The following is a 27,370-nucleotide window of genomic DNA, read 5'->3' on the forward strand; positions in this document are numbered from 1 at the left end:
GACACTGAAGACTGGAGTAATGATGCTGAAAATTCAGCTTTGATCACTGGATATAAATTACATTTTAAGATATATTCACATAGAAAATTGTAATAATATTTCACAGTTTTTACCATATTTACTGTATTTTTGATCAAATAAATGCAGCCTTGGTGAGCAGAAGATACTTCTTTGAAAAAAAACATGAAAAACACCAAACAGGTTTCTTCAGCTCATCACTGCACGGAAAACACAAGAATGAAAAATAACATGACAAAAATGATGTTCACATGTTTAAAACTTTTTAAAATCTTTAGTAGTCTATGACATATGAGAAGCAGATATTACACATAATACAAACACAACTTTCTATGGCAGGTTTTGAAATATTAAACAAATAACAATAAAAAAAACATAAACATACATGAAGCACTTATTCTATCAGTTGTCAATTTAAATTTGCCATTTTAAAACAAAGATTTGGGAGAGGATGAAAATTATTCACCCATAAATGTGTCTTTGCATGCCATTCAAGACACTAAACATGTTTTTTTGTGACGAGAAACAGATGCACTCGCACAAAATAATCAAGAGCAAAACATAATGTGAATCTCATTTCAATGCAACATCAAGAAACATCTATTTTCCATATAGACTTTATTTGTAGCTTTTGTCTTTACATCACCAGCTAATGATCTGTACAAACACACAGGCCATCAATGATTCTGTTAGAGATGGACGCGGGCGGTTACAGATATTCAGCAATGTCTCTCGGTGTCGACACATGCACTGAGTCTCATGGAAATGACGCCTAAAGTACAGCAAGACTTTCCTGAAACAAATAACCAAAAATATCTACAGTCATACACAGACAGCCTCACACTCACACACGTTATTGAGGGAAGATTGTACATCATATACTCAAACACTAGAGCTTTACAGCAGACGTCTGAAGAGCGACAAACTCTCACAGACCTTCAGGGCCACAAAATCCACACATGCAGCCTGAAAAATAAAACTCTTATTACTTCAGACATACAATACGTGATTACGGTTTAAAACATATTGTACATTATACTACATCATGATAAATATAGACTGATTTTGATGACGGATTTGATCAAATTGATGTTTCGCTTTCCAAATAAGGCAATTTTATTCTGCAAAATCCAAACTGAATGTTAAAGAATTGTTTTAGGTTCAATAAAGATGATGCACCGCCAGAGAAAGTAATTTCAGCACACATTGCAACAAAAACACACATTTACATTAATGCACTTATAATGGAGGTCTATGGAGCGCTGCACAAACATGAACATTAAAATACAGTTTTGAAAGTATTGCCACAAGACTTGAAAACATTACATGTGCTGATGTGTGTCGGAATAAAATCACTTAACCTTGTCTGTCTGTAAAGTTGAATCCAATTTTCATTTTCATTTGAAGTTACTTGAACCGGAAAACAGATTTATTATATACATATTTATATATAAATGTCTGTTCTGAACCAGATAATCATGATTATGAGATCCAGCACATCCAAAATTAGCCTTAAAAACAACAAAAAGACATTAAAAAAATATAAAAAACTATAAAGTTTTCATAGACATCCATAATATTACATAGATAAAAGATGACAATAAATAAAACATTATCTTAAAAAGAAAAACTATGTTAGAAACTTTTCCTTGAAATGGAATAAAGATTGAAAACAGAATTACGTAAAAGCATTAATATTACCTAAGCATCCTTAAAATAAGATCTTGAATCAAGTATTTTCATACTTAACTGGCAATAATAATATTATTATTAATAATAATGGCTTAAAATAAGAAATAAACAATTAATAGACATCCATAAAATTGAGGATAAAAGATGCTCCTATTCCTTGAACAGAATATGGATTTTTTAAATAAAATATTTTTTATTAATAATAATAATAGCTTAAAATAAGAAATAAACAATTTGCCAGTAGTGTATACATGTTCTCTAAAAAGTCTTAATATAATTCTCAAGCAAATGTGTCTTGATTTAAGGATGTTTAGGCATGTTACTTGACAAAAATATTGATTAAATGATTGATTTTCTGCAGCCGTTGACCAGGATAGAGTGAATTCACCATGTTTTAATGATGACCATCTAAAACAGACCAACAATGATCTATAGTAAAACTCTTATGAAAAAATACAGAGAAAGAAATATACAAAAAGGAGCACGTCTGACTGAGAAATTGATAGAAAAAGACTCGCGATTCACGCCTGATTTCGTGTGGCTGATGACGTTTGATATGTTGAGAGTCCAGTGGCTTCACAGCAGGTTCGAGTCTCAGATTACATGATTTCAAACATCTGCAGTAATGGGTTCAGTCTCAAACATTTACATTTGTTTCGCACATTTTAACTATATTCCATTCTGAACATCTCCGATGTACACAAAATAAAAATATATCATGTAATCACATGCGATCACGGGGAAAGTTCATATTGCATAATGACGAAGCTCCACACTGGATGCATGGATTTCAGGATAGCCGACACGTTGAGGAACGGACACATTGTGTTCATGGAATGACTGAAGACAGGTACTGTAATCTCAGTGCATTATGGGACATCCACAACTTGCAATGCAAAATGACAAGATGTTTTTCAGGGAGTCGATGCACGTCACTAACCGTCTAACGTCGAGATGGTCGGGTTCACAAACACACGTACTGGATTTACTGAGAGATAACGTTGTTCTTGAGGGGAATCCATTGGGAAGCGGCACCCAGGTAGAAAAGGAACACATTTTTCTTTTTCCTGACTTGATGTTACTCAGAAGAGCAGAATCCATCCTGAAGAGCTGTTCAGCAGTCCGGCAGTAGAGATCACCTCACGTCACAGCAAGAGCTCTCGTCTCAGTGTCTACTGAGCGTCCAGATTACTGTAGACAGAGAAAGACACACAGACAGAGGTTAATGAAAATGCTTCACAAAGCTCTATATGCACATACAAGTGCATGCTTTCAAACAGCGAGTTTCTAGTGAGACGATCATATCAAAAACTGCATCTTCATACCTCAGACCCTCGTCATGCAAACTATTCCTGATTGGATGTAAATGTAAGCATCTATGTAGAATTATTTAATGACTGGTTAAAGATGTTATAGGCATTACCATCCAAATGAATTCCTTAAATTCTGTTACTACTTACAGACTTTTATATTATATGTATATTATTATATTATATTATATGTACTACTTACAGACTTTTATATATGTATTTTTTATATTATATATACACTGCCCTAGAAATCGCCCTAGAAAAGTAGGGTTTTGGACAATATTGGCATGAATCCTTTTTAATTTGTGATATTTTTGCACTGATAAGGGACAACACAAACTACGAAAACACATTTTAATATATAAACAGTTTATACATAGAAAAAACGTACATTTTCGATTCATCAAAATATTCATCATTAGCAGCTATCTGACCTAAACTGGGTTCTGATTGGTTCATTGTATTCTAAACTTAATTGGCTGTTCTGACCCAAAAATCTTTTACAAACCTGGGTCAAGTTTAAAGTAGGCATCACAGCTGGCAAAGGGGCGTATCTGACTTTGACATGTATATATTGCCATTATTATGTAATCAAAATGAAAATTATTATTGCTGGTCTTCAATGATAATGTCAAGTTACTGTAATGTATATGCACCAAAAAATGATCAGGATTTATGCTGATATCGTCCAAAACCACACTTTGCCAGGGGTGTTTCCAAACTTTTGGAGGGCAGAGTATATATATAAAATGATATATTTAGGTGTTATCATCTAAATGATGCAATTCACTGGACAATATTCCATATCAATAGCTATTCACAATTAATTTTAAATATAATATACTTAAATAATTATTAATAATATAAATAAGTAACGTTAATAAGGGTTATAAATGTTCTAGATTTTATATATATATATATATATATATATATATATATATATAGCAAAGCTTTTGTCTCACATTCAACTGAAAACAGGCCCAAACTTCCATGTAAAAAATGATATGATCAGTAAGTCATGTCAACTTATGATTTTACATAACTTTAACTCATCAAAATAACTGAAGCAATTTCTTTTATTACACTACAGAGCCCCGCACATGACATGCAGGAAAAAATTAGTAGGCTAAATCATGCACATGATTTATAAATCGAGGAAACAAATGAGTAAATCATGTGCATGATTTAGCAAATTGAGGGAACAAAATAGTAAAACGTTCACACGATTTAGTAAATGGAGGGAATGAATTAGTAAATCATGCACAAGATTTACTTTTTTTTTCTTGCATGTCACGTGTGGGGCTCCGTATTATACCTTATACGAGATTCAACTCCACTTTTTAAGTCAGCTTAATGTAATTTAAGTTAAAATGACTTGATTATACTTAAAAACTTAAGGCAGCAAGTGAAGTTAAGTTTAGCGCAATGGTGCATATTAGGCTAAAAATAACGAACGAACAGCACACCATCCAGGCACAACTTTTCTCAGCATACATCACTTTGGGGTGCAACAACCATAATCTTGCATACTATACAGTACAGATTGTATACAAAATGAGATTTCTTTATTAACTGCATGAACTGCAAACACACACACACACATATACACATGCCCTTGGACTGTTTGCACACAGCCACATTTCAAGACACACACAGAGAGAGGGAGAACAGCCTCCGGTGTGAGTGTGTTCATATGAGATGAGACGTGGAAATGGAGGGTGACTCAAAATAGCCAAAGCTGCAGTGGAGCTGAACGTGACCCAACTGAGCACTTCATTAACAGCAGCTGCGGGCGTCTTCATGAAACGAGCTCAGAGCAACGTCTGAAGCCAGACTCACTGTTACATTTACAGCAGCACTTTTTTCATTTTAAGGCAGGACACTACAGGTCAATAGGGCAAAAAAATAGATATCACCATACTTCCACAGTTTTCTGAAATGCTATGTTTACATATGCAAATAAAGCAGTATCTAATTAACTCTTTCCCGCCATTGATGGAATTTTCTGTCAATCCACATTTTGTTATATGGTAGGGGGCGCTATTACACATCTTCTGAAAGAATACAGGACCTCCTGATGAAAAAACAAGCGAAGAAGAAGCAGAAACAAGCGATAGATGCATTGCAGACGCACATGTAAAATAACACGATCATCAAACATTAAACAGCAAACAAAACTGCCTAACGTTACTGAATGAAATGTCGACCCAGGAGGAGGAATAGGACTGTGAATAACCATGTAGTGCTTTATATGTCAATAAAAATGTCATTAAAACAATCCTAAAATTAATTGGTAACCTATTTAATGAAGCTAAAACTGGAGTAACATGATTAAAAGATCTAGTTTGTCAATAATCTAGCAGCGGCATTTTGTACTAATTGAAGCTGTGATAAAGTAAAAAACAGGGCATTGCAATAATCCAGATGAGATGAAATAAAAGCATGAATAAGCTTCTCTGTGTCTTTGAAACTTAAAATCTCTCTCACATTGGAAATGACTTTATTAGGGCCCTGCATGATTATCACTACTTCAGTTTTATTAGTATTTATTTGCTGAAAATTACAAGCCATCCAGTTTTTATATCTGCTAAGCATCTAAGCATGTCAGATCATTGGATCAAAGTGATGCATATAACTATAAATCATATAAATGTTTCCGGATTACAGATCCAAGAGGTTTTGAAAACAAAATTGGTCCCAACACGGAGCCCTGTGGAACACCACAAGTTCCCACTGTAGAAGAAGAGGATAAATCATCTCCAACGGACACTACAAATGTTCTGTTTAACAAATATGAATTATACCAGTCCAATGCCCTCCCAGAAAATACATTTTTACCATGTTTTTGGAATAAAATGTTAAATAAATCAGTCAAATGATATATGAATAAAACAGTAAGTTCTGGTGTGTGTAAAGCTGCTGAAGTGGAGATTTCTGATTCAGACTCACCACCTTTAAAGATATGCATTGTAATAGAAATCTACAGATGTGAATTCATAGATAAAATGTAATAAAACACTCAAAGGTGTATTTTGGATGGTTTCTTTCAGCTAGTCTGAAACAACACGTAATGGAAAGCCAAACAGCCCAAAATCTCTGCAGTGTCTTGCCTAAAAAACAAACATGGTCATATTTACAATAAATCTTTTGGAAAATACACAAATAAGTCAATAATGAGAGTTTTCATGTTTCGGGGTACAATTTTCTTTTGATGATGAACTGATTAATAAATGAGTTCTCTGGAAAGGTGTAGATCTTAAATTCAAGAGTTCTCTGAATGGGCAGGGATTAGTTTCGGGAAGTTCTTTGGTTTGAACCCACTTTAACTTACTGTGTCGCTTTCGCCATCGGACACAGGCTGAGGCTCTGAGCCATAATGCAGGGGTGAGTACATCCAGCTCCTCTCCTCTGGAGGCTGCAGACGTGCCGCCGCCACAGCAGAGGGCGCCAGAGACATGCACAGGCAGACACACACACCACAGAGAGACAGGCAGGGCCGAGCAGTGCAGACAGCATGAAACAGAAACAGACAGACAGAGATAGAGACAGCAAACGCATGAGGTGACTAGAAAAGACGAAGAATAAAACGACAGATAACAGTGAAATGCAGCTCCAAACACAAACACACTATTCTGACAGTATGCAATACAGTGTGCAGTATGCACGTATGCATGCATGCAATATCATAATGAAACTAAAATCATAAAATAAATGTGAACTATAATGTTTATTTACTAACTAAAATAAAATAAATGTAAATGTATCCTATTTTATTTAGTTTAACTTCATGCACTAAAATAATAAAGCCACAAAAATACATAAAAATGACAAAAAACAACATAAATACTGACTTTTATTAATCAAAACTATAAAAGCAATTCAATCAGTGTTATTTTAGTGACTCAAACTGACTTTCATTATTATTATATCAACATTTAATTGCAGAAAATATACAAGCCATCCAGTTTTTTTATATCTACTAAGCATATCTACTACACTGGTCAGATCATTGGACTGCAGTGATAAATATAACTGTAAATCATCTGCACAGCAGTGAAAATTTCTATATTGTTTCCAGATGATGGATCCAAGAGGTAACATATAAACTGAAAACAAAATTGGTCCCAACACGGAGCCCTGCAGAACACCACAGGCCATTGCAGAAGATTAAATCATCTTCAACTGGGACTACAAATTAAACATAAAAACAGCACAGCACATTGTCTGAAATGTATTGCATACTGCACACTGTTTCACATACTATATTAATATATAATGTTTAGCATGCAGTAAGCTAGTTTTCCATTTCAAACATCGTTTAGTTGTCTGTGGTTCTGCTATATCTCTGGATGCAAACACTACTACGAAAGGTACTAATCTCTGCATATTACTAACCCTATGTGGACAGTACCATATCATGTTTTAGTTAGTCAGCGGGTGTTAACTTGACCTTGTTTAAGATCTACACTTGAAAGCGATCTACTGTATTTTAAGACTAAAATCATGCCTAAAACTAAAGTTTACAGCAGGGTTTCCCAACCACGGGTTTGTATAAGATTGTAATAGGAATGCTAATGCCAAATTTAATTAAATATTGTCTTTGTCTATATTTGATTTGAAGGAGGCGGTTGGGACGTCCTGCTGTTAGGTGTTTGGATCGGCTCACTTACGATACTGTAGGAACTGAGCTTCCGCTGGAGGACGGGGGAATAAACCCAATATCTGCCTTCAGCGTACTGACACACACACACACACACACACACACACACACACACACACACACACACACACACACACACACACACACACACACATGCACAGGAAATAGGGAATGAGTAAAAAAAAAAGAGATGGAGTGGAAGGGAGAGAGAGAGAGACAGAAAAAAGATCATGATGATGAATCAAACTGATTTATGCCAACACGAAAATCAATTTTTACTTGTTCTTCAATCCCTCTGATTTTAAAACCACCTTCAAGAATAATAAATCTATTACAACATCAGGCTGAAGTATTTGGGTAAGTAATTAATTAATAGCTACTAATTAGATCTTCAAAAGTTTAATTAGATTACTGTGTAATTACTCTCTCTAAGAAGTATTGCATTACTTATTACTAATTACTTTCTAAATCTCATATCAACCTTAAACAAAACAAGGATAGACACGAAACTGCTATTTTAATTCGTACTAACAAATAATGTAAAATTGCATAAATTATTCTTGAACTGATCAAAGTATTTAGATGGGAAAGGTTACATTAGAAACATACATTTCAACATTAGACGTTAAATTTTGATGTTTTATATAGAATTGTTCTATAGTTTGTACAGTATTTAATGCAATTACATCAGAAGTAACTAATTCAATTACAGAGCAATCCCTTACTGTACTTTTTCAAGGGAAAAGTAATTAAATTACAGTAATTAATAATAACTTAGTAATGCATTACACCCAATACTGAATTTGCATTATTAAGATGAAAATGCTTCATATAGATTCACTATACACCAGATAATCAATTCCTGAGGGATGAAATCAAATCCCGCTCTTTTTCCCAGAAATATGTCACATTAAAGAAGTCAAATTGGTTGCATGTAGCGTTTCATGTTGACATATAGTTTTAAAGAAGCATCCAGATTATCACAAAAAATAAATATGACCAGCAACTACTGAAAACAAGAAATATATAAATGGAAAGTCAATGAGAGAGATACAGAGAGAGAAACTAAAAAGAGAAAGGAAATAAGAGATGTGATTATCCCCGACAGAGAGGAAACGACAGCATGAGATTAACAGGGAGAGAGACGCCACATATGAGGAGTACGAGTGTGTGACGCACACACACATGCACACACACACACACACACTCACTGTTCCAACAGGACTGACACATTTTGTGCCTCATGCTAAATCCCTCACGCCACCAAAACATTTTCACCACACACTGACACTGTGTCCTAACCAGCCGTGACGACCAATGGAATCAGGTCAAACTGAGCAGCGCATTCTGTGTCGTCATGTGGTTAGGACACAGTCTGTGAATTAATATTAATATCCTTCGATCAGAATATCAGTTCTAAAGATAGAGGAGAAAGAGACTGTGACTCTTTTACACATGCATGTTACCTTCATAACTCCACCAGATCATCCAGACTGGTGCTCTGTGAAACATGTCATCTACAATTAGCCCCACTCTACATAAAGTGACTAAAATTAGGTGCATATTTACTTAAAGGTTGTTATTTTTAACCTACACTAAATGGATCGCATTTGTGACATGTTATTTTAGTAAAAAACTGTAAAACATATATATTTTGAAGGTGTTAAGTGTTTAAAATATCTTATATTGACAGTAAATACAGAGTTCCAATCCTTTTAAACAATGCATTTCCATGACATTTCCTGTATATACTGGATGAAATAATAATATTATAAAAATCTAATTTTATAAATCATTTCACACAGACTGCATTCAGTAAGAGCAGGTTCTATAATTTTAAATATTATATTCATATGATATTATACATTTGCTGAGAGTAACTTTCACTATATAAATATCATGATTTTAATATTTAAGATATTTGTAGTGCTTTAATTGCAATTAATCACATCTAACATAAAAGTTTGATATATGTGTATGTGTGTGTGTGTGTGTGTGTGTGTGTATATATATATATATATATATATATATATATACACACACACTAATATACACACATACATATATTATATATTTACAAACTTTCACGTTAGATGCGATTAATCGTGATTAATTGATTTGACAGCACTAATTTTAAGATTTATTCCATTTTATCCACCAGTGTTAATTATTTAAAAATAAATGTAAATAAATTTGAAATAAAATAATAATAATATTTAAATATATTAAATAAAATGAAATGTAATTATTAAATGAAAAACTTAAACTTAGAAATTAAAACGTAAAATTCAAATTAGAAATTTTGCCTTTAAGTAGAAGTACAAAAATTATAATAAAAAATAAATTAAAGCTAAATAGAAATAAAAACCTAATAAAATGACAAGCACATAAATTACTTAAACTAAAATTAAAAAGCGAATTCAAAATATTAATAAATACTATAATGGTATACAATTAATACTAAAATATCATTTATCCACTTTTCCAGCACAAATTTAAAATCCCGTATTTATTTTTGTGACTGTGGGAACCCTGTATGTAATACTGCATAAATTCAATATGAAAATAACACCATTATGCTATCCATATCCAGTATTTGTGCAGATCACCACCAAAACAAAACCTGATGAAGTTCTTAAACACCTCACAGCCGGATTAATCAATTAAGTAACGGGTCACTTTGGAAAGAGTAAATCTGGATTCAGTTTAATGTCCTGCAATCATGCTCACACTTACAAAGTAGATGTCAGTGGATGCTGCAACCTCTTCGTCCAGCGATTCACGGCTCTGGGTCTCTGAGAGCCGTCTGTCCGCGTCGGGACGCTGCGTGTTCGGGCTGGAGCAGGGCGGCTCAGGGGTCTGTTCTGCTGGTTCAGGGGCCCGAGCTGTTTTGAGGGTCCCGGCTTCAGGCAGAGGAGCTGTTTCCGGGGGAACTGCTGTCTGCGCTGTTGTGTCACCAGGAAGTGCTTCCTGGGAGACGAGTGCTGAAGCGGCTGTTTCCTGGAAGAGGTCATCAGTCTCTGGTGCTGGAGGAGGAACCTCCATCTGCTGTGCTGCACTGAAAGAAGAAAAGAGGACAAGTACGGTCAGAAATGAGTGAGACTCAAATCTTTTCATGATAAGTGTGAAATGTAAAACAATGTTAGGGGTGAAAAGCTAATAATTTAAATAAATAATGTAAAATTAATTTAATTTGTTTACCAGACATGCGACCATTAAACGAGAACTGTTAATCTCATCTTTAAAAAGGTATTTTAGCTCTGACAAAAAAAAGTTGGGGGAATGACTGGATTAAATAACCTGCAAACCATAACACTGATCTGAGGATGGACTCCTTTATCTTGAGACAGTAAAAATAAAACACCTATAGAAACCAGCCAGAACACCCTAGTAACCACCCATGTTGAGAATAAAGTAATTAAATTACGAGAAAAAAGTCGTTAAATTACGAGAACAAATTCGTTAAATTATGAGAAAATGACATTAAATTTCGAGAAAAAAGTCGTTAAATTACGAGAACAAATTTGTTAAATTATGAGAAAATGACATCAAATTTCGAGAAAAAAGTCCAGATAAATGTTGAGAATAAAGTCATTAAATTATGAGAAAAAAATCGTTAAATTACGAGAACAAATTCGTTAAATTATAAGAAAAACGGCGTTAAATTTCGAGAAAAAAGTTGAGATAAAATGTTGAGAATAAAGTCATTAAATTATGAGAAAAAAGTTGTTAAATTATGAGAAAATGTCGTCAAATTACGAGAAAAAAGTTGTGAAATTACGAGAACAAATTTGTTAAATTATGAGAAAATGTCGTTAAATTTCGAGAAAAAAGTCCAGATAAATGTTGAGAATAAAGTCATTAAATTATGAGAAAAAAAAACGTTAAATTACGAGAACAAATTCGTTAAATTATGAGAAAATGTCGTTAAATTTCGAGAAAAAAGTCGTGAAATTACGAGAACAAATTTGTTAAATTATGAAAAAATGTCGTTAAATTTCGAGAAAAAAGTCCAGATAAATGTTGAGAATAAAGTCATTAAATTACGAGAAAAAAATCGTTAAATTACGAGAACAAATTCGTTAAATTATAATAAAAACGTTGTTAAATTTTGAGAAAAAAGTCGAGAATAAAGTAATAAAATTACGAGAAAAAAGTTGTTAAATTACGAGAACAAATTTGTTAAATTATAAGAAAAACGTCGTTAAATTTCGAGAAAAAAGTTGAGATAAAATGTTTAGAATAAAGTCACTAAATTATGAGAACAAATTTGTTAAATTATGAGAAAATGTCGTTAAATTTCAAGAAAAAAGTCCAGATAAAATGTTGAGAATAAAGTCATTAAGTTACGAGAAAAAAGTCGTTAAATTACGAGAACAAATTTGTTAAATTATGAGAAAATGTCGTTAAATTTCAAGAAAAAAAGTCCAGATAAATGTTGAGAATAAAGTCATTAAATTATGAGGAAAAAATCATTAAATTACGAGAACAAATTCGTTAAATTATAAGAAAAACGTTGTTAAATTTCGAGAAAAAAGTTGAGATAAAATGTTGAGAATAAAGTAATTAAATTATGAGAAAAAAGTTGTTAAATTATGAGAAAATGTCGTTAAATTTCGAGAAAAAAGTCGAGATAAAATGTTGAGAATAAAGTCATTAAATTACGAGAAAAAAGTCGTTAAATTACGAGAACAATTTGTTAAATTATGAGAAAATGTTAAATTTCGAGAAAAAAGTCCAGATAAATGTTGAGAATAAAGTCATTAAATTACGAGAAAAAAAATCGTTAAATTACGAGAACAAATTCGTTAAATTATAAGAAAAACGTTGTTAAATTTCGAGAAAAAAGTTTAGATAAAATGTTTAGAATAAAGTCACTAAATTATGAGAAAAAAGTTGTTAAATTATGAGAAAAATGTCGTTAAATTTCGAGAAAAAAGTCCAGATAAAATGTTGAGAATAAAGTCATTAAATTACGAGAAAAAAGTCGTTAAATTATGAGAAAATGTCGTTAAATTTAGAGAAAAAATTCTAGATAAAATGTTGAGAATAAAGTCATTAAATTACGAGAAAAAAGTCGTTAAATTATGAGAACAAATTTGTTAAATTATGAGAAAATCTCGTTAAATTTCGAGAAAAAAGTCCAGATAAATGTTGAGAATAAAGTCATTAAATTACGAGAAAAAAGTCGTTAAATTATGAGAAAATGTCGTTAAATTTAGAGAAAAAATTCTAGATAAAATGTTGAGAATAAAGTCATTAAATTACGAGAAAAAAGTCGTTAAATTATGAGAACAAATTTGTTAAATTATGAGAAAATCTCGTTAAATTTCGAGAAAAAAGTCCAGATAAATGTTGAGAATAAAGTCATTAAATTACGAGAAAAAAGTCGTTAAATTATGAGAAAATGTCGTTAAATTTAGAGAAAAAATTCTAGATAAAATGTTGAGAATAAAGTCATTAAATTACGAGAAAAAAGTCGTTAAATTATGAGAAATTAATTTAATGAATTTGTTCTTGTAATTTAACAACTTTTTCTCATAATTTAATTACTTTATTCTCAACATTTTATCTCGACTTTTTTCTCGAAATGTAACGACATTTTTCTCATAATTTAACGCATTTGTTCTCGTAATTTAACGACTTTTTCTCATAATTTAATAAATTTATTCTCAACATTTTATCTACACTTTTTTCTCAAAATTTAACAACTTTAATCTCAAGATGGTTTTATTTTGTATTATTGATTGGCCCTAATCCTCCTCCGTTAATAAATGATTATGTTGTAGTCAATGTTTTACTTTTTCTATGCATTTTTTTGCATAAAACTTGTAGCTGTAGTTTGACTTTTTTGCCAAATAATTTTGTCAGATAAATACCTTAACCAAGTATAGTGTTTTATTTTTTATTCATAATTAAAATATTTTAAAAATATAAAATATTTTACTCATATTTCGATCGTTTAATCAAACTTGTAGGGTCATAAAAAATAAATATCCCTTCCAGACATCACTTTTCGCCACTACTGTATGTATAACAAATGTTCACATATGTAATATAATGATCTGTAATCATTTATATAATATATTTTCTATTCACTTTATTTTATTTTTATCGTCAGTGCCTCATTGTTAGAAGCTTCTTCAGTCACTAAGAGAAATTCCTTAAATTAAATGAAATAAATCTCATTGTGATTCTAAAAACACTTTAGTTGACTTTCATTCATATCATTGACCTGACATTCATGTGCAGCCAAACCTGACCAGTTTCCATAAAGAATGGAAAGTGCTGAGGGCGAGTGTTTGAGTGTTTAAGATGAGCAGCAGGGGACAGAAGCAGATGGTCTGCATTAAAGCCCTCCGGACCATACGGACACATCCTACACCTGGATCTCAGAGAGACCGCATCACATGATCCACGTCTTCAGCCCAAAAAATGGATGCATCCTTCATAAATCCACCAGAAACAACACACAATCCTTTGGCATGCTATTTTCAGTGTATGGATTTTGGATGCACTAATCTTAATCTTGCATACTATGTATGAATATTATGTTAATTCGGATGCAGAGTTGCTTGGTAAAGGATAATGTACAAAGGATAATGTACATCTGGTCAATTTCCCAAAATAAATCCTGAGAGGATGATCACCCTTACACACACACACACACAAATTTTTGCATCTGTCAGATGCTTACAGTACATTGCATTCAAGCTACACAACTTTTCGGTTCATTAATTCCCTGATATCGAACCCATGACGTTGGCATTGCGCTACAGGAACACTTGTTTCTCTGTAACTTGGTTCAACCGGAAATATCGTGACAATATCATGAAAATATCAGAGAACGAGTGCTACAGCAGCAGTATGTGATTCACATGCACACTCTTCCTCAGTACTTTTGTCTTGTTTTCCTGTACAAATATCTAAACTTTCTTAAATCAAGATGCATTTACTTCAGAAGCAAAATTACTTTTATATGAAGTCTTATTCTCTGAAAAATTGCTCAAAATACACTTAAAACAAAATCTGAACAAAAACAAAAACTTCTTCATGCCTTAAAATCACTTGAATGTAACTCTACACCCTTGCTTTATTTAGTATACGAGGAGCCATGAATATGCAAATTAGCCCCGCCTCCACACACTCGCAGAGATCCACTCGGTCAACTTACTGAGAAAAACGCTGCATAAAGGTATCGCTTCGTTAAACACATAATAACAGTAATTAATGTGATTTCTGACAGAGGTAATGTTGCACATACGGTGTCAACGTGACGTCTGGCTCCTCTTGATCTCTCTCCTCCTCCTCATCCTCTTCTCTCTCTCTCTTCACCTCCACCTGCACAGTGATCGTCTGCTGCTCCTCCTCGTGGACGTCCACCACTTCATGCGTCCTGCGGAAACAAGCAGATTAAACTCACTGAACACACTGGTTTTGGGTCTTCTGACTTTGGCAGTGCACTGCAAAATTCTTACTCATATCTAAACATCAAGACTTGTGAAGCAAAATGATTGAAGATATTCAGTTTTGTTATCTGAAAAATGTATCAAAAATCAGTGAGTTTATGCTTAAAACAATAACAAATTTTCAGCAAAATCTCTTTTTCTTGATTTAAGAATGTTTATATTTTTGTTTGGAAAATAAGACTAAAATACTGCACAGTGTGATCAGTGAACTAGCTATTGTGAGCATGTAATGCCACAGTTTAATATGGTTTGTCAACAAAAATACAGTAATGCAAATGAAGCTCACCTCCCCTCGCCATCTTTCAGAGACAGTGTGTGTCTTCTGTGAAGACAAAACAGAACAAAAGATACTCACAGATGCATGCGATCAGAATAAAGCAGGTATTTGTTGTGGTAACACTTTACTTTAATACATTATAAAATGCATTATTGATGCACCTTATAATGCACTGTATGATCTCATGAATAATTGTAATCACAATTATAATACTTATCTATACACTATCACAACTTTAGAAAGCATAATGCATTAAAAAACATGCAATATTAGATGTAACAAAGATTTTAACTTTGCACATAAAGGCCTCAGCTGAAGTGTTACAGTTGTTTCTTCTCTGAAGAGCTCGTATGCTGCCTCATGTTAGCTAAATGAAATAAACTGCTTAAATAAGCTGATTTATGGTGAGGTGTTGACCTGTAGCGCGGGTGTTCTGTGGTGTCCGATGGAGAGCGTTCTGGGATAGATATGGAGGTGTTGGAGGACAGAGTTGTGGCCACAGATGCTGTCGTCGCTTCCTCGAATGACGGAGGAGTGCAAGACTGCAGACCTGAGAGAAAAGAACAAACAATCACATGAAAAACAGAGGAAAAACAATGTCCCAGCTAATAAAAATGTGTTCTAAGAAGGTTTTGTTAATGTAAGTTATGAAAACGTTATTTCTGAATGTTTAAAACATTCCGTTTAAGTTTAAAAATGTTTAGGGAACATTCTATTTTATCATTCTGTAAACATTAGGGGAATGTTACTTTTGAATGTTCTGAAGTAAGCTGTTACATTTAAAAAATGTTAGATGACTGTCCAACTAAAATGTTACAGAAAAAAGTTCAATGAACGATTGTTACAGATCCCTTGTTTCCCTGGACTCCATTTCCCAGTATCCTCCTGTTCTCCACACCTGCACTCACTTCCCTCGTCTGCTCCTCATCGTCACTCATCACCTGCACCTGGACTCTATTGTCAGCACTCCCCATATATTGCACTCACTCCCTTCACTCCTCGTCCGTTCTCTGTTTGGTTAAGGTGTCTGTCTGTTGTTCATTGCCATTGTTTGAAGTAAAGTCTCTATTATCGTGGAAATCCGTATCTGCCTCATCTCTCTACCAGCCACCCGTAACAGAAGAACGGACCTAAACCGACCGGATTTTCCACGAAAAAAAAAATGGAGACTTCCATCAGCTCCCTGGCTCCTGCTCCTCCAGCGCCTCTCACTCTTCTAACAGCCAGCGAACGCATTATCGGGCTCCTGCAGGTAGGACGTTCGCTGGAGAGGTATGTGGAGGAGTTCGTGGAGCTTGCTTTCTTGTCTGACTGGCCTGATGCTCAGTTGATCTCCTTGTTTTTGGATGGATTGGATGACGACACTATCCGTTTTGATGAACCTGTTTTTTGTTTCTCCTAAGCGACACTATCAATTTAATTTTGTGGTTGAATGGCTCCAATTTCTTAGTAGAAGAGGTTCAGGATCAGTGTTGTCGTCCGGTCCATCCAGAAACACGGTTGGCCGGGCCAGTCAGTCAACCTCCGGCTTCCTCCGCATACCGCTCCAGCGAACTCCCTGCCTGCCCCAGGCTGGACCCATATTCCGCTACTGGGCCCAGTAAGCGGAGGAGGAGGAAGAAAGCGGCCCCAGTATCTCCAGAGCCCGCTCCAGTATCTCCAGAGCCCGCTCCAGTATCTCCAGAGCCCGCTCCAATGTCTCCAGAGCCCGCTCCAGTATCTCCAGAGCCCGCTCCAGTATCTCCAGAGCCAGCTCCAGTATCTCCAGAGCCAGCTCCAGTATCTCCAGAGCCAGCTCCAGTATCTCCAGAGCCAGCTCCAGTATCTCCAGAGCCCGCTCCAGTATCTCCAGAGCCCGCTCCAGTATCTCCAGAGCCCGCTCCAGTATCTCCAGAGCCCGCTCCAGTATCTCCAGAGCCCGCTCCAGTATCTCCAGAGCCCGCTCCAGTATCTCCAGAGCCCGCTCCAGTATCTCCAGAGCCCGCTCCAGTATCTCCAGAGCCCGCTCCAGTATCTCCAGAGCCCGCTCCAGTATCTCCAGAGCCCGCTCCAGTATCTCCAGAGCCCGCTCCAGTATCTCCAGAGCCCGCTCCAGTATCTCCAGAGCCAGCTCCAGTCCCCACAGAGCCAGCTCCAGTGCCTGTGGGGATTTTAATTGTATTTGAGGGGATGAAATGGCCCTCAACCCCAGTCTCCGCCGAGCCAAGTTCTCCAGTCTCCGCCGAGCCAAGTTCTCCAGTCTCCTCCGAGCCAAGTTCTCCAGTCTCCTCCGAGCCAAGTTCTCCAGTCTCCTCCGAGCCAAGTTCTCCAGTCTCCGCCGCCGAGCAAAGTTCTCCAGTCTCCGCCTCCGAGCCAAGTTCTCCAGTCTCCGCCGCCGAGCCAAGTTCTCCAGTCTCCGCCGCCGAGCCAAGTTCTCCAGTCTCCGCCGCCGAGCCAAGTTCTCCAGTCTCCGCCGCCGAGCCAAGTTCTCCAGTCTCCGCCGCCGAGCCAAGTTCTCCAGTCTCCGCCGCCGAGCAAAGTTCTCCAGTCTCCGCCGCCGAGCAAAGTTCTCCAGTCTCCGCCGCCGAGCAAAGTTCTCCAGTCTCCGCCGCCGAGCAAAGTTCTCCAGTCTCCGCCGCCGAGCAAAGTTCTCCAGTCTCCGCCGCCGAGCAAAGTTCTCCAGTCTCCGCCGCCGAGCAAAGTTCTCCAGTCTCCGCCGCCGAGCAAAGTTCTCCAGTCTCCGCCGCCGAGCAAAGTTCTCCAGTCTCCGCCGCCCGAGCAAAGTTCTCCAGTCTCCGCCGCCGAGCAAAGTTCTCCAGTCTCCGCCGCCTACGAGCCCTCAGCTCCAGCCGCCGCCGCCCGAGCCTGCCGCTCCAGCCGCCGCCGCCGAGCCAGCCGCTCCAGCCGCCGCCGCCGAGCCAGCCGCTCCAGCCGCCGCCGCCCGAGCCAGCCGCTCCAGCCGCCGCCGCCCGAGCCTGCCGCTCCAGCCGCCGCCGCCGAGCCTGCCGCTCCAGCCGCCGCCGCCGAGCCTGCCGCTCCAGCCGCCGCCGCCGAGCCAGCCGCTCCTAGTATGGTCTCTGTGATTGAACTCTCCAGCCCAAAGACTGTTTTTCCCTCCCTGCCTCCCTCTCCCGCCTCCTCCAAGTCATGTCTATACTGCACCTCCACCTCAAGCCCCCTCGCCCAGATCTCCACCTCGGACCTCTGGGCGATTACCTTCACCCCGGCTCCAACCTCCCTCTGCTCCACCGTTGCCCATCAGTCCTCCAGCTTCACCAGTCTCCATCCTGCCTCCACTCACACCTTGGTCTTTCATCAGCCTGCCCTCCCCTCTGGACTTCACTCCTCCGTCTCCGCTCCGTCACTCCGTCCCTCGGATTCAGTTGGCCTCCTCACTCCCCCCGGTGTTCGTTTTGTTGGCTGTCCTTCTGCTTTCACTGGGGCCTTCTGGAGCCCCGGCTGCGCTTCGGTCGGCAGAGCCTTCGGTTCCGCCATCACCCGCCAGTCCTTCAGCGACGCCTGGGCTCAACGCCTCGAAGGCTTCGGCTCCTGACCCGCCATGGCTGCCCGCTGCACCTGACCCGCCATGGCTGCCCGCTGCACCTGACCCGCCATGTATGCCCGCTGCATGTCTGCCCGCTGCACCTGACCCGCCATGGCTGCCCGCTGCACCTGACCCGCCATGGCTGCCCACGGCTCCTGACCCCCCATGGCTGCCCACGGCTCCTGACCCGCCATGGCTGCCCACGGCTCCTGACCCCCCATGGCTGCCCACGGCTCCTGACCCGCCATGGTTTTTGGACCTGCCCTGGAGACCTCCACTCCAGTTTACTCCTTCCCCTGCTCCGGTTTGAGGTCTCCAGGGCGCCCGCCCCCCTCCCGGTTGTTACATCTACGGCGCGAGGACGCGCCTACCGGGAGGGGGAGGTACTGTTACAGATCCCTTGTTTCCCTGGACTCCATTTCCCAGTATCCTCCTGTTCTCCACACCTGCACTCACTTCCCTCGTCTGCTCCTCATCGTCACTCATCACCTGCACCTGGACTCTATTGTCAGCACTCCCCATATATTGCACTCACTCCCTTCACTCCTCGTCCGTTCTCTGTTTGGTTAAGGTGTCTGTCTGTTGTTCATTGCCATTGTTTGAAGTAAAGTCTCTATTATCGTGGAAATCCGTATCTGCCTCATCTCTCTACCAGCCACCCGTAACAACGATGTATAAATAACGTTTTTGTGTTAACGTTTTCAGAACATTATTAAAAACCAGATAACTTGGAACAGACATTCTATTAACGTTACTAGAATAATGTTATGTTATGTAACAAAAAGTGTCAATTTCAAAAGAATTTAAAAAAAGCTACATTGTTGTCACATGACTGCCTTATGTTGCTACATGTTCATTCAGAAAGAGGCGCCCAGTTATCATGTCGTACAAATTTTAAAGCAACTACCATATTTTCCGTAAAAAATAACTATAAGTTTCACCTGTCAAAATGCCGTTTTTGAGGGGAAAATAAGAAATACCAGTAAATAAAATGAAATGTTTACTAACATTATAAACATGCATTTTAGTTCCCTTCACTCCACAACAAATATTTTAAATTTAACAGAACTGGAATGAAAAAATATAAGTATAAAATGAACATAAATGATACTGGCATTCATTATCAATATTTATTATAAACACCAAGCCTAAACGAATGTATTTAAAAATCCAAATGTGCTCTTTGTGAATGTTTTGCACGCTCATTGTTAATTGTATTATATAAGCTGCTTTGTAATATAAGTCACAGCATGTTTCAGATGATAAAAAACATGGTAACACTTTAGTTTAGGGTCCAATTCTCACTATTTACTTATTAGCATGCATCTTACCAGGATATTAGCTGTTTATTAAAGCCTTATTCTGCATGACCATATTCTACACAATACCTTAACTTAACAACTACCTTACTAACTAATAATAAGCAGTAATTAGGAGTTTATTGAGGCAAAAGTTAGTTAATAGTGAGAATTGGAACCTAAAATAAAGTGTGACAAAAAAAAAAAAAACACAGTATTAATGCACATAAGGAAAGAACAACAGTAAGAAAATGACCATCGTTTTCCAGCACGGGGAAGCTGCGCGCTCCTCTCAGATCATAGATGTTCTGGTCTCTCTCTGAGGGCAGCTGACTGGCCGACCAAGCCGCTCCGGGAACGCTGAATTTGGGCACGGTCAGCGCCACACGTCCCTTCTTAGCAGGAGAAGCCTTCAGTGCTGGAGAAACCAGAGAATGTCTTCTATTAGATTACATGCTGTATTAATCGTCTCCATTGGCTCTTTATTTAAACTGAACGTCACACTAATTCTATCGGTCAGTACTCACAAGTGCTTTTCTTGAACACAGTGCTGCTCATGAACCTGAAAAAACGGTCAGCGTAGAAGTTCGGCCGGTGGACGGAGACAGTGTCCTGTGAGACGGAGGAGAGGACATTCACGTGTATTGATCAGACAAAATGGGTTTATATAATAACAAATCTCTTATTTTGACTGTTTTTATTCTATTAAAGCTTGTCAGTGACATCACGTAAGCTGTGCCGGCTGTTACTTTCCTCAACGTTGGCGACGACTGACCAATCACAGCCATTTAGTGGTTAAAGGTTAAGAAAATTCATCTGCTTGGATCACGGGTAGTATATTATTATATTTAGTAGCTAAATTTAGCTTGAAGCCTAATTTTAGATTTTTTTGACTTTTGATATTATTTGCATGAAAATTCAACACATTTTATTTTATTTTAAAGTCACTGCTTAGTGCAAAAGAGCTTTATATTTATTATACATAGATGTTTATACTATACAGTACCACTGAAAAGTTTGGGATCGTTACGATTTTTGCTCAACAAGATTGCATTTACTTAATTAAAAATACAGTAAAAACAGTAATATTGTGAAAAATTATTACGATTTAAAATGACTGTTTTCTATTTGAATATATTTTACAAAGTAATTTATTCTTGTTGGCAAAGCTGAATTTTCAGACATCTTCAGTGTCACATGATCCTTCAGAAATCATTCTAATATGCTGATCTGCTGCTCAAGAAACATTTAATGTGTACAATTGTAGAAAATATTTGTGTACAATATTTTTTTTCAGGATTATTTGATGAATAGAAAGTTCAAAAGAACAGTGTTTATCTGAAATCTAATCTTTTGTAACATTATAAATGTCTTTACTGCCACTTTTGATTGATTTAATGCATCCTTGCTGAATAAAAGTATTCATTTCTTTAATTTCTTTTCAAAAAAATTAAAATAAAAATTCTTACTGACCCCAAACTAGGGCTGTCAAACGTTTAATCATGATTAATCGCATACAAAATAAAAGTTTGAGTTTGCCTAATATATGTGGGAGTACTGTGTGTAATTATTATGTATATATAAATGCAAACACATCCATGTATATATTTGAGAAATATTTACAATATATGTATTTATTTATATTTTTATATAATTTATATTATATATAAATACATTTTTTGTACATAAATAACATCTTAAATATATACATTAATTTGTGTGTATTTATATATACATATTATTTACACACATTACTCACACATATATTATGCAAACTCAAAACTTTTATTTTGTATGCGATTAATCGCAATCAATTGTTTGACGTCCCTACCCCAAACTTTTGAACGGTAGTGTATAATGCTACAGAAGCTTTGTATTTCAGATAAATGCTGTTCTTTTGAACTTTCTATTCATCAAAGAATCCTGAAAAAAAAGTACACAACTGTTTTCAACATTGAAAATAATCGTAAATGTTTCTTGAGCAGCAAATCAGCATATTAGAATGATTTCTGAAGGGTCATGTGACACTGAAGACTGGAGTAACGATGCTGAAAACTCACCTTTGATCACTGGATATAAATTACACTTTACTATATATTCACATAGAAAACAGTTATTTTAAATTGTAATAATATTTCACAATATTACTGTTTTTACTGTATTTTTAATTAAATAAATTAAGCCTTGGTGAGCAGACGAAACTTCTTTTAAAAACATTAAAATCTTACCGATCCCAAACTTTTGAGCACTAGTGTATATATATATATATATATATATATATATATATATATATATATATATATATATATATATATATATATTTTTTTTTTTTTTTAGTAAACAGTATTTACTAGTAACGTGGAAGTATTTGGGGAGAAAAAGACAGACTGGAAATAAAGTAGAAAGAAACAGAAGTTGGAAAGCGAATGGAAAGAGACGTTTTCTTAGACTTGAGATCTACAGCGAAACCAAACACAAATGATCCTTATCAAAGTCTATCTACTGTCTCAGTGAATCTCCAGTACACACACACACACACACACACACACACACACACACACACACACACACACACACACACACACACACACACACACACACACACACACACACAGACATACATCAAACATCTCATGCATTAATAAAGGAGGGCACAGGGTGAGCAACATTACACACTAAAGATAGATAAAACTGTAAAAAAGTATATTAGGTCAATTGTCTGTGCCGTCACAGCTTGTGTTTATACAGATGAGAGCAGATGTGTATTAATGCTCTGAGGACTATGACACATCATAATGGTGAAGATGATGATGTATTTGAGGTTTCTCACCCCATCATGGACCAGAGCCTTCCACGTGTGTTCCAGCTTCTTAATGAGTCTGCATGAACGAGAGAGACAGACGTCAGCTCACAGATTCACAGAACCACACACTGCTGAGTATCCTGATGGGAGAGCTTTGGATTTATTTTTTGCAACTTCATGCAGTCTTAATGACTCAGCAATAGAGCAAAAACACACACTAATGCAGGCAGAGGAGCAGAATGAGAGAGAAAATATCTGTCCCCAAAACAACAGGGCACCTGCACCATATGCAACTTAAAATAAAATAAATAAAAAAGCTAATTAGCTTAAAACAAATATTTCTACAATTTTGCAAATAATATTTTCATATAATATTTAATTTAATACATATAATATTTTCCTGTTTAATAATTATTTTATAATGATTTTTATATATCAATATATATAAAACTATTAAATATTACATCTAGCTCTTAAATGTGATATAACATAACTTTAAAAAAATATATTAAAAATAAATTTAAATTTAAATTATAAATCTAAATCTTAAGGTTAAAAACAACCCAAGTTGGGTTGAAAATGGACAAACCCTGCTAATAGGTTGTTTTGACACAGCAATTGGGTTAAATGTTTGACCAACCTGCTGGGTAGTTTTATTTAACTCAACTATTGTTTAAAAATAACTGTATTGTTGCTTAAAATGAACCCCAAATATGTTGGAAATTAAAAATCAGACACGTTTACTAGAGGCAACAATAGTAATCAAAAGGTGAACATTTATTAGTAAGCAATTTAACATTATTGTTTAATTATTAATTAAACTTATTATTATTAATTATTAAACATACTAATAAATATTAATTTACAACATACTTTGGGTTCATTTTAAGCAACAATACAGTAATTTTTACACAATAGTTGGGTTAAACAAAACTACCCAGCAGATTGGGAAAACATTTAACCCAATAGCTGGGTCAAAACAACCTATTAGCAAGGTTTGTCCATTTTCAACCCAACTTGGGTTGTTTTTAACCCAGCATTTTTTAGAGTGTATATTCATCTCTTGACAGCTTTGCTTTATTCTATAAATGTGAGCATTAAAATTAAGTATTTTTTAGTGGGTCATGTGATTTTAGAGAACAGAGCAGATTTGTGGCAAATGAAAACTGCACTTAAATCTGGCAGATGTGAATTAAAAAAATAATGTATATAACATAAATCTGTCTTGACCATAGACTCCTACATACTGTTTGTGTTTGCATGCACAAGTTCATTACAACAGCTTCACATCACATTCAAAACATTTTTAAAAAACGTTGAAAAGGGTTGTGCATGATAAAATGTTAATGTTTAGATGATACTTTGAAAATACAGCAGAAACATCATACTCTTTTATATTGCGATCATGCATACTATTTAAGATGGACAATACACAAATTGCTAAAATTGGACTCTTGGATCTTCGATACGCTGCTTTAGAGAAAAAAGCCGATTTGAAGCGTGCTTTATGAACAAATGCGTTCCAGTATAGAGTTATAAGTGTGTCACCTGTAGGACTGCAGGATGTCTATGATGCCAATGAAGAGCAGGAGTCTCTCTCCTTTCCCACTGACCGCAGGGATCCCACCCATTCTACAGACAGAGAGAGAGATGATTTATCAAATCAAACTAGTGATCTTGATTTAAAGAGCTCTAAAACACAATTCAAAGCATCTTCACAACTGGCAACATGGGTTTTTAATAAAACAGGCAGTCTGTGCAGTCAAAATAGAAAATCGGTGCTACATGAGAGAACAGAGAAAAAGGACTGTGGCATTTAATTCACCAAAAACTTCAACAGGCATATTAATGTGACCGGATTTCTTTAAACCGAAGACGTCAGAAATCTCACTTTTTTATTGTTGTGGGTTCTACTATTGAAAGTAATTATTGATGTTTGCTGGTCAAAATGAACCTAACTGCAAATAACAAACTGTGGAAGCTTGTTTCTGTCACAAAATACAAAAATAAAAAAGGTAATGCGACTTTTTATTTCACAATTTGGACTTTTTTTCTCAGAATTATGAGTTATATAGTCAGAATTGTGTGATATAAAATCAGAATTGCAAGATATAAATGCAATTCTGACTTTATAACTCACAATTCTGACTTTATAATTCACAATTCTGACTTTATATCTCGCAATTCTGACTTTATAACACAATTCTGACTTTATAATTCACAATTCTGACTTTATAACTCACAATTCTGACTTTATATCACAATTCTGACTTTATAATTCACAATTCTGACTTTATAATTCACAATTCTGACTTTATATTTCGCAATTCTGACTTTATATCACAATTCTGACTTTATATTTCGCAATTCTGACTTTATATCTCGCAATTCTGACTTTATAATTCACAATTCTGACTTTATAATTCACAATTCTGACTTTATATCTCGCAATTCTGACTTTATAACTCACAATTCTGACTTTATATCACAATTCTGACTTTATAATTCACAATTCTGACTTTATATTTCACAATTCTGACTTTATATGATGCAATTCTGACTTTATATCACACAATTTAACTTGTAATTACAAGAAAAAAAGTCAGAATTGTAAGATAAAAAGTTGCAATTACCTTTTTATTTTTATTTCATGGCGGAAACAAGCATTATATCAAAACATAATGCTTAAATACAATTTGTCTTATTGTATTTAATATTCAAGAGAGCAACCATACATCTGTGTTGTTTTTTATTCTATTTAATTTTATAATAATTTAAATCATCATTAGTCATTTATGTAATTTGTCATTTGATTTATGCAATTCATCATTATAATATGTCTTTATATTACTTATTTTGCTATTGTTTAGTCGTACGATTGTGTGGTTTCAAGGGATGTTTGTCTTCATGTGTCCATTTCAAGGTTCTGAATGTCACAGGATGACGTTGTGAAGCAATCATTTTCACTGCGTTGGTATAATAAGACTTGTTGGATTTGTACTGGTCAGTGGAAACATACAAAACTAAGATTATTCAATGCTCAACATTCATCCAGGGTTGGATCTAATATTTCTGATCTGATCTAGCGAATGTTATTTCATGTTTGTGCTTTTAGAAGTGTATCTTTACTGAAACAGAAGCCGAAGCATCGGACATACGTGTCTTCGGTGTCTATGGAGTCTCCGCACGCAGCTCCGCCCAGAATGGACTCCATGGCGGTGGAGTAAAGCGCTCGCTGAGCGGCCGGTCTCTTCTCGTCGCTGCTGCCCTGCGACCCCTCCATCTGCTGCTCGCGCTCCGCCTGGTCCAGATTATGAACGCCCAACAACAAGCTGTAGTCCATGATCTTAAAACTCTCCAACACCTGCACAGAAACATCACACCTTTATCATAAACCTGTCCAGCTCACACCTGCGCTAACCGAGCGCATCCACACACTCACCAGACAGTCTCTCTGCAGCGTTTTCACCAGGGCGTTGTACGTGTCCACATCCAGCAGGAGTCCGTCTGGAACGTCCTGCATGAAGTCCAGGTCTTTGAAAGTGGGTCTGGACTTCTCACGTTCCTTCTTGGACGCTCGGCGCTTGCATGTGGAGCCCTTCAGGTCGAACTTCAGGTGCATGCGGAAGACGCGGGGCAGGACGTTATTCATCACCACGATCCGGATGTTCTTCCCGCCGGACTGAACGCAGTACAAACCGAAGAACTTGGGCAGCAGGGTGCGTGGATTCTGGTTCAGGTTCTGAGGGAGAGAAAACACAGATTAGAATCACTTAATGCAGGAATTCAATGCTGGCAACATTTTGTTAACATTCTCATTTAGTTATGGAAAATAACTGTTCTCTGAGCGTTCAAAATGCCCATATTTAAAAGTTTTAAAAATGGGAACATTCCAATTTATCATTTTGGAAACATGAGAATGTTACTTTTGAATGTTCTCTGAACTAGTAACATTTAAAAAATGGAGAAAAGAGCAGAAAAAAAATGTTACATTAATGATGTACAATGTTTTTAGAACATTATTAAAAACTGGATAACTTTGAACAAATGTTCTATTGGAATGTTAGTGGAAGAACGTTTGTTCATAACCTTGAAAGAACCTTAGCCAACGTTCTGAGAACATCTCCTGTAAGCAATAGAAATGCAAAAAAAATGTTCAAAATCGGTGCTACATGACTAGAGAAAACAGTGAAAAAGAGCTGTTTTCTTTTGCCAAAAACTTCAACACGAATATTACGTTTCTAGGGATATTTCCTAGTTCAGTGGGCAACAATCTCACTTGTTATTATCTATAAATGATTAACGGAGACAATACAGTTT

The 27,370-nt window shown here is 36.3% G+C and overlaps 1 protein-coding gene across 1 annotated transcript in view; it reads right to left on the reverse strand.

The window, feature by feature from the left end:
• Positions 1–401: 401 nt before the first annotated feature.
• Positions 402–27,370, reverse strand: part of pip5k1cb (phosphatidylinositol-4-phosphate 5-kinase, type I, gamma b) — a 57,488-nt gene continuing 30,519 nt past the window's right edge. The window contains exons 7-17 of the mRNA XM_067362251.1: positions 26,493–26,792; positions 26,209–26,414; positions 24,599–24,682; positions 23,078–23,126; positions 20,775–20,859; positions 20,504–20,665; positions 15,844–15,976; positions 15,436–15,471; positions 14,945–15,076; positions 10,417–10,738; positions 402–2,901 (exon numbers count right to left, since the gene is read on the reverse strand). Coding sequence (XP_067218352.1) covers positions 2,899–2,901; positions 10,417–10,738; positions 14,945–15,076; positions 15,436–15,471; positions 15,844–15,976; positions 20,504–20,665; positions 20,775–20,859; positions 23,078–23,126; positions 24,599–24,682; positions 26,209–26,414; positions 26,493–26,792 — 1,512 coding nt within the window. The 3' untranslated portion in view covers positions 402–2,898. The remainder of the gene's footprint in view (positions 2,902–10,416; positions 10,739–14,944; positions 15,077–15,435; positions 15,472–15,843; positions 15,977–20,503; positions 20,666–20,774; positions 20,860–23,077; positions 23,127–24,598; positions 24,683–26,208; positions 26,415–26,492; positions 26,793–27,370) is intronic.

The sequence above is a fragment of the Chanodichthys erythropterus genome, chromosome 16 (assembly GCF_024489055.1).
Source record: "Chanodichthys erythropterus isolate Z2021 chromosome 16, ASM2448905v1, whole genome shotgun sequence".
NCBI classification, from domain to species: domain Eukaryota; kingdom Metazoa; phylum Chordata; class Actinopteri; order Cypriniformes; family Xenocyprididae; genus Chanodichthys; species Chanodichthys erythropterus.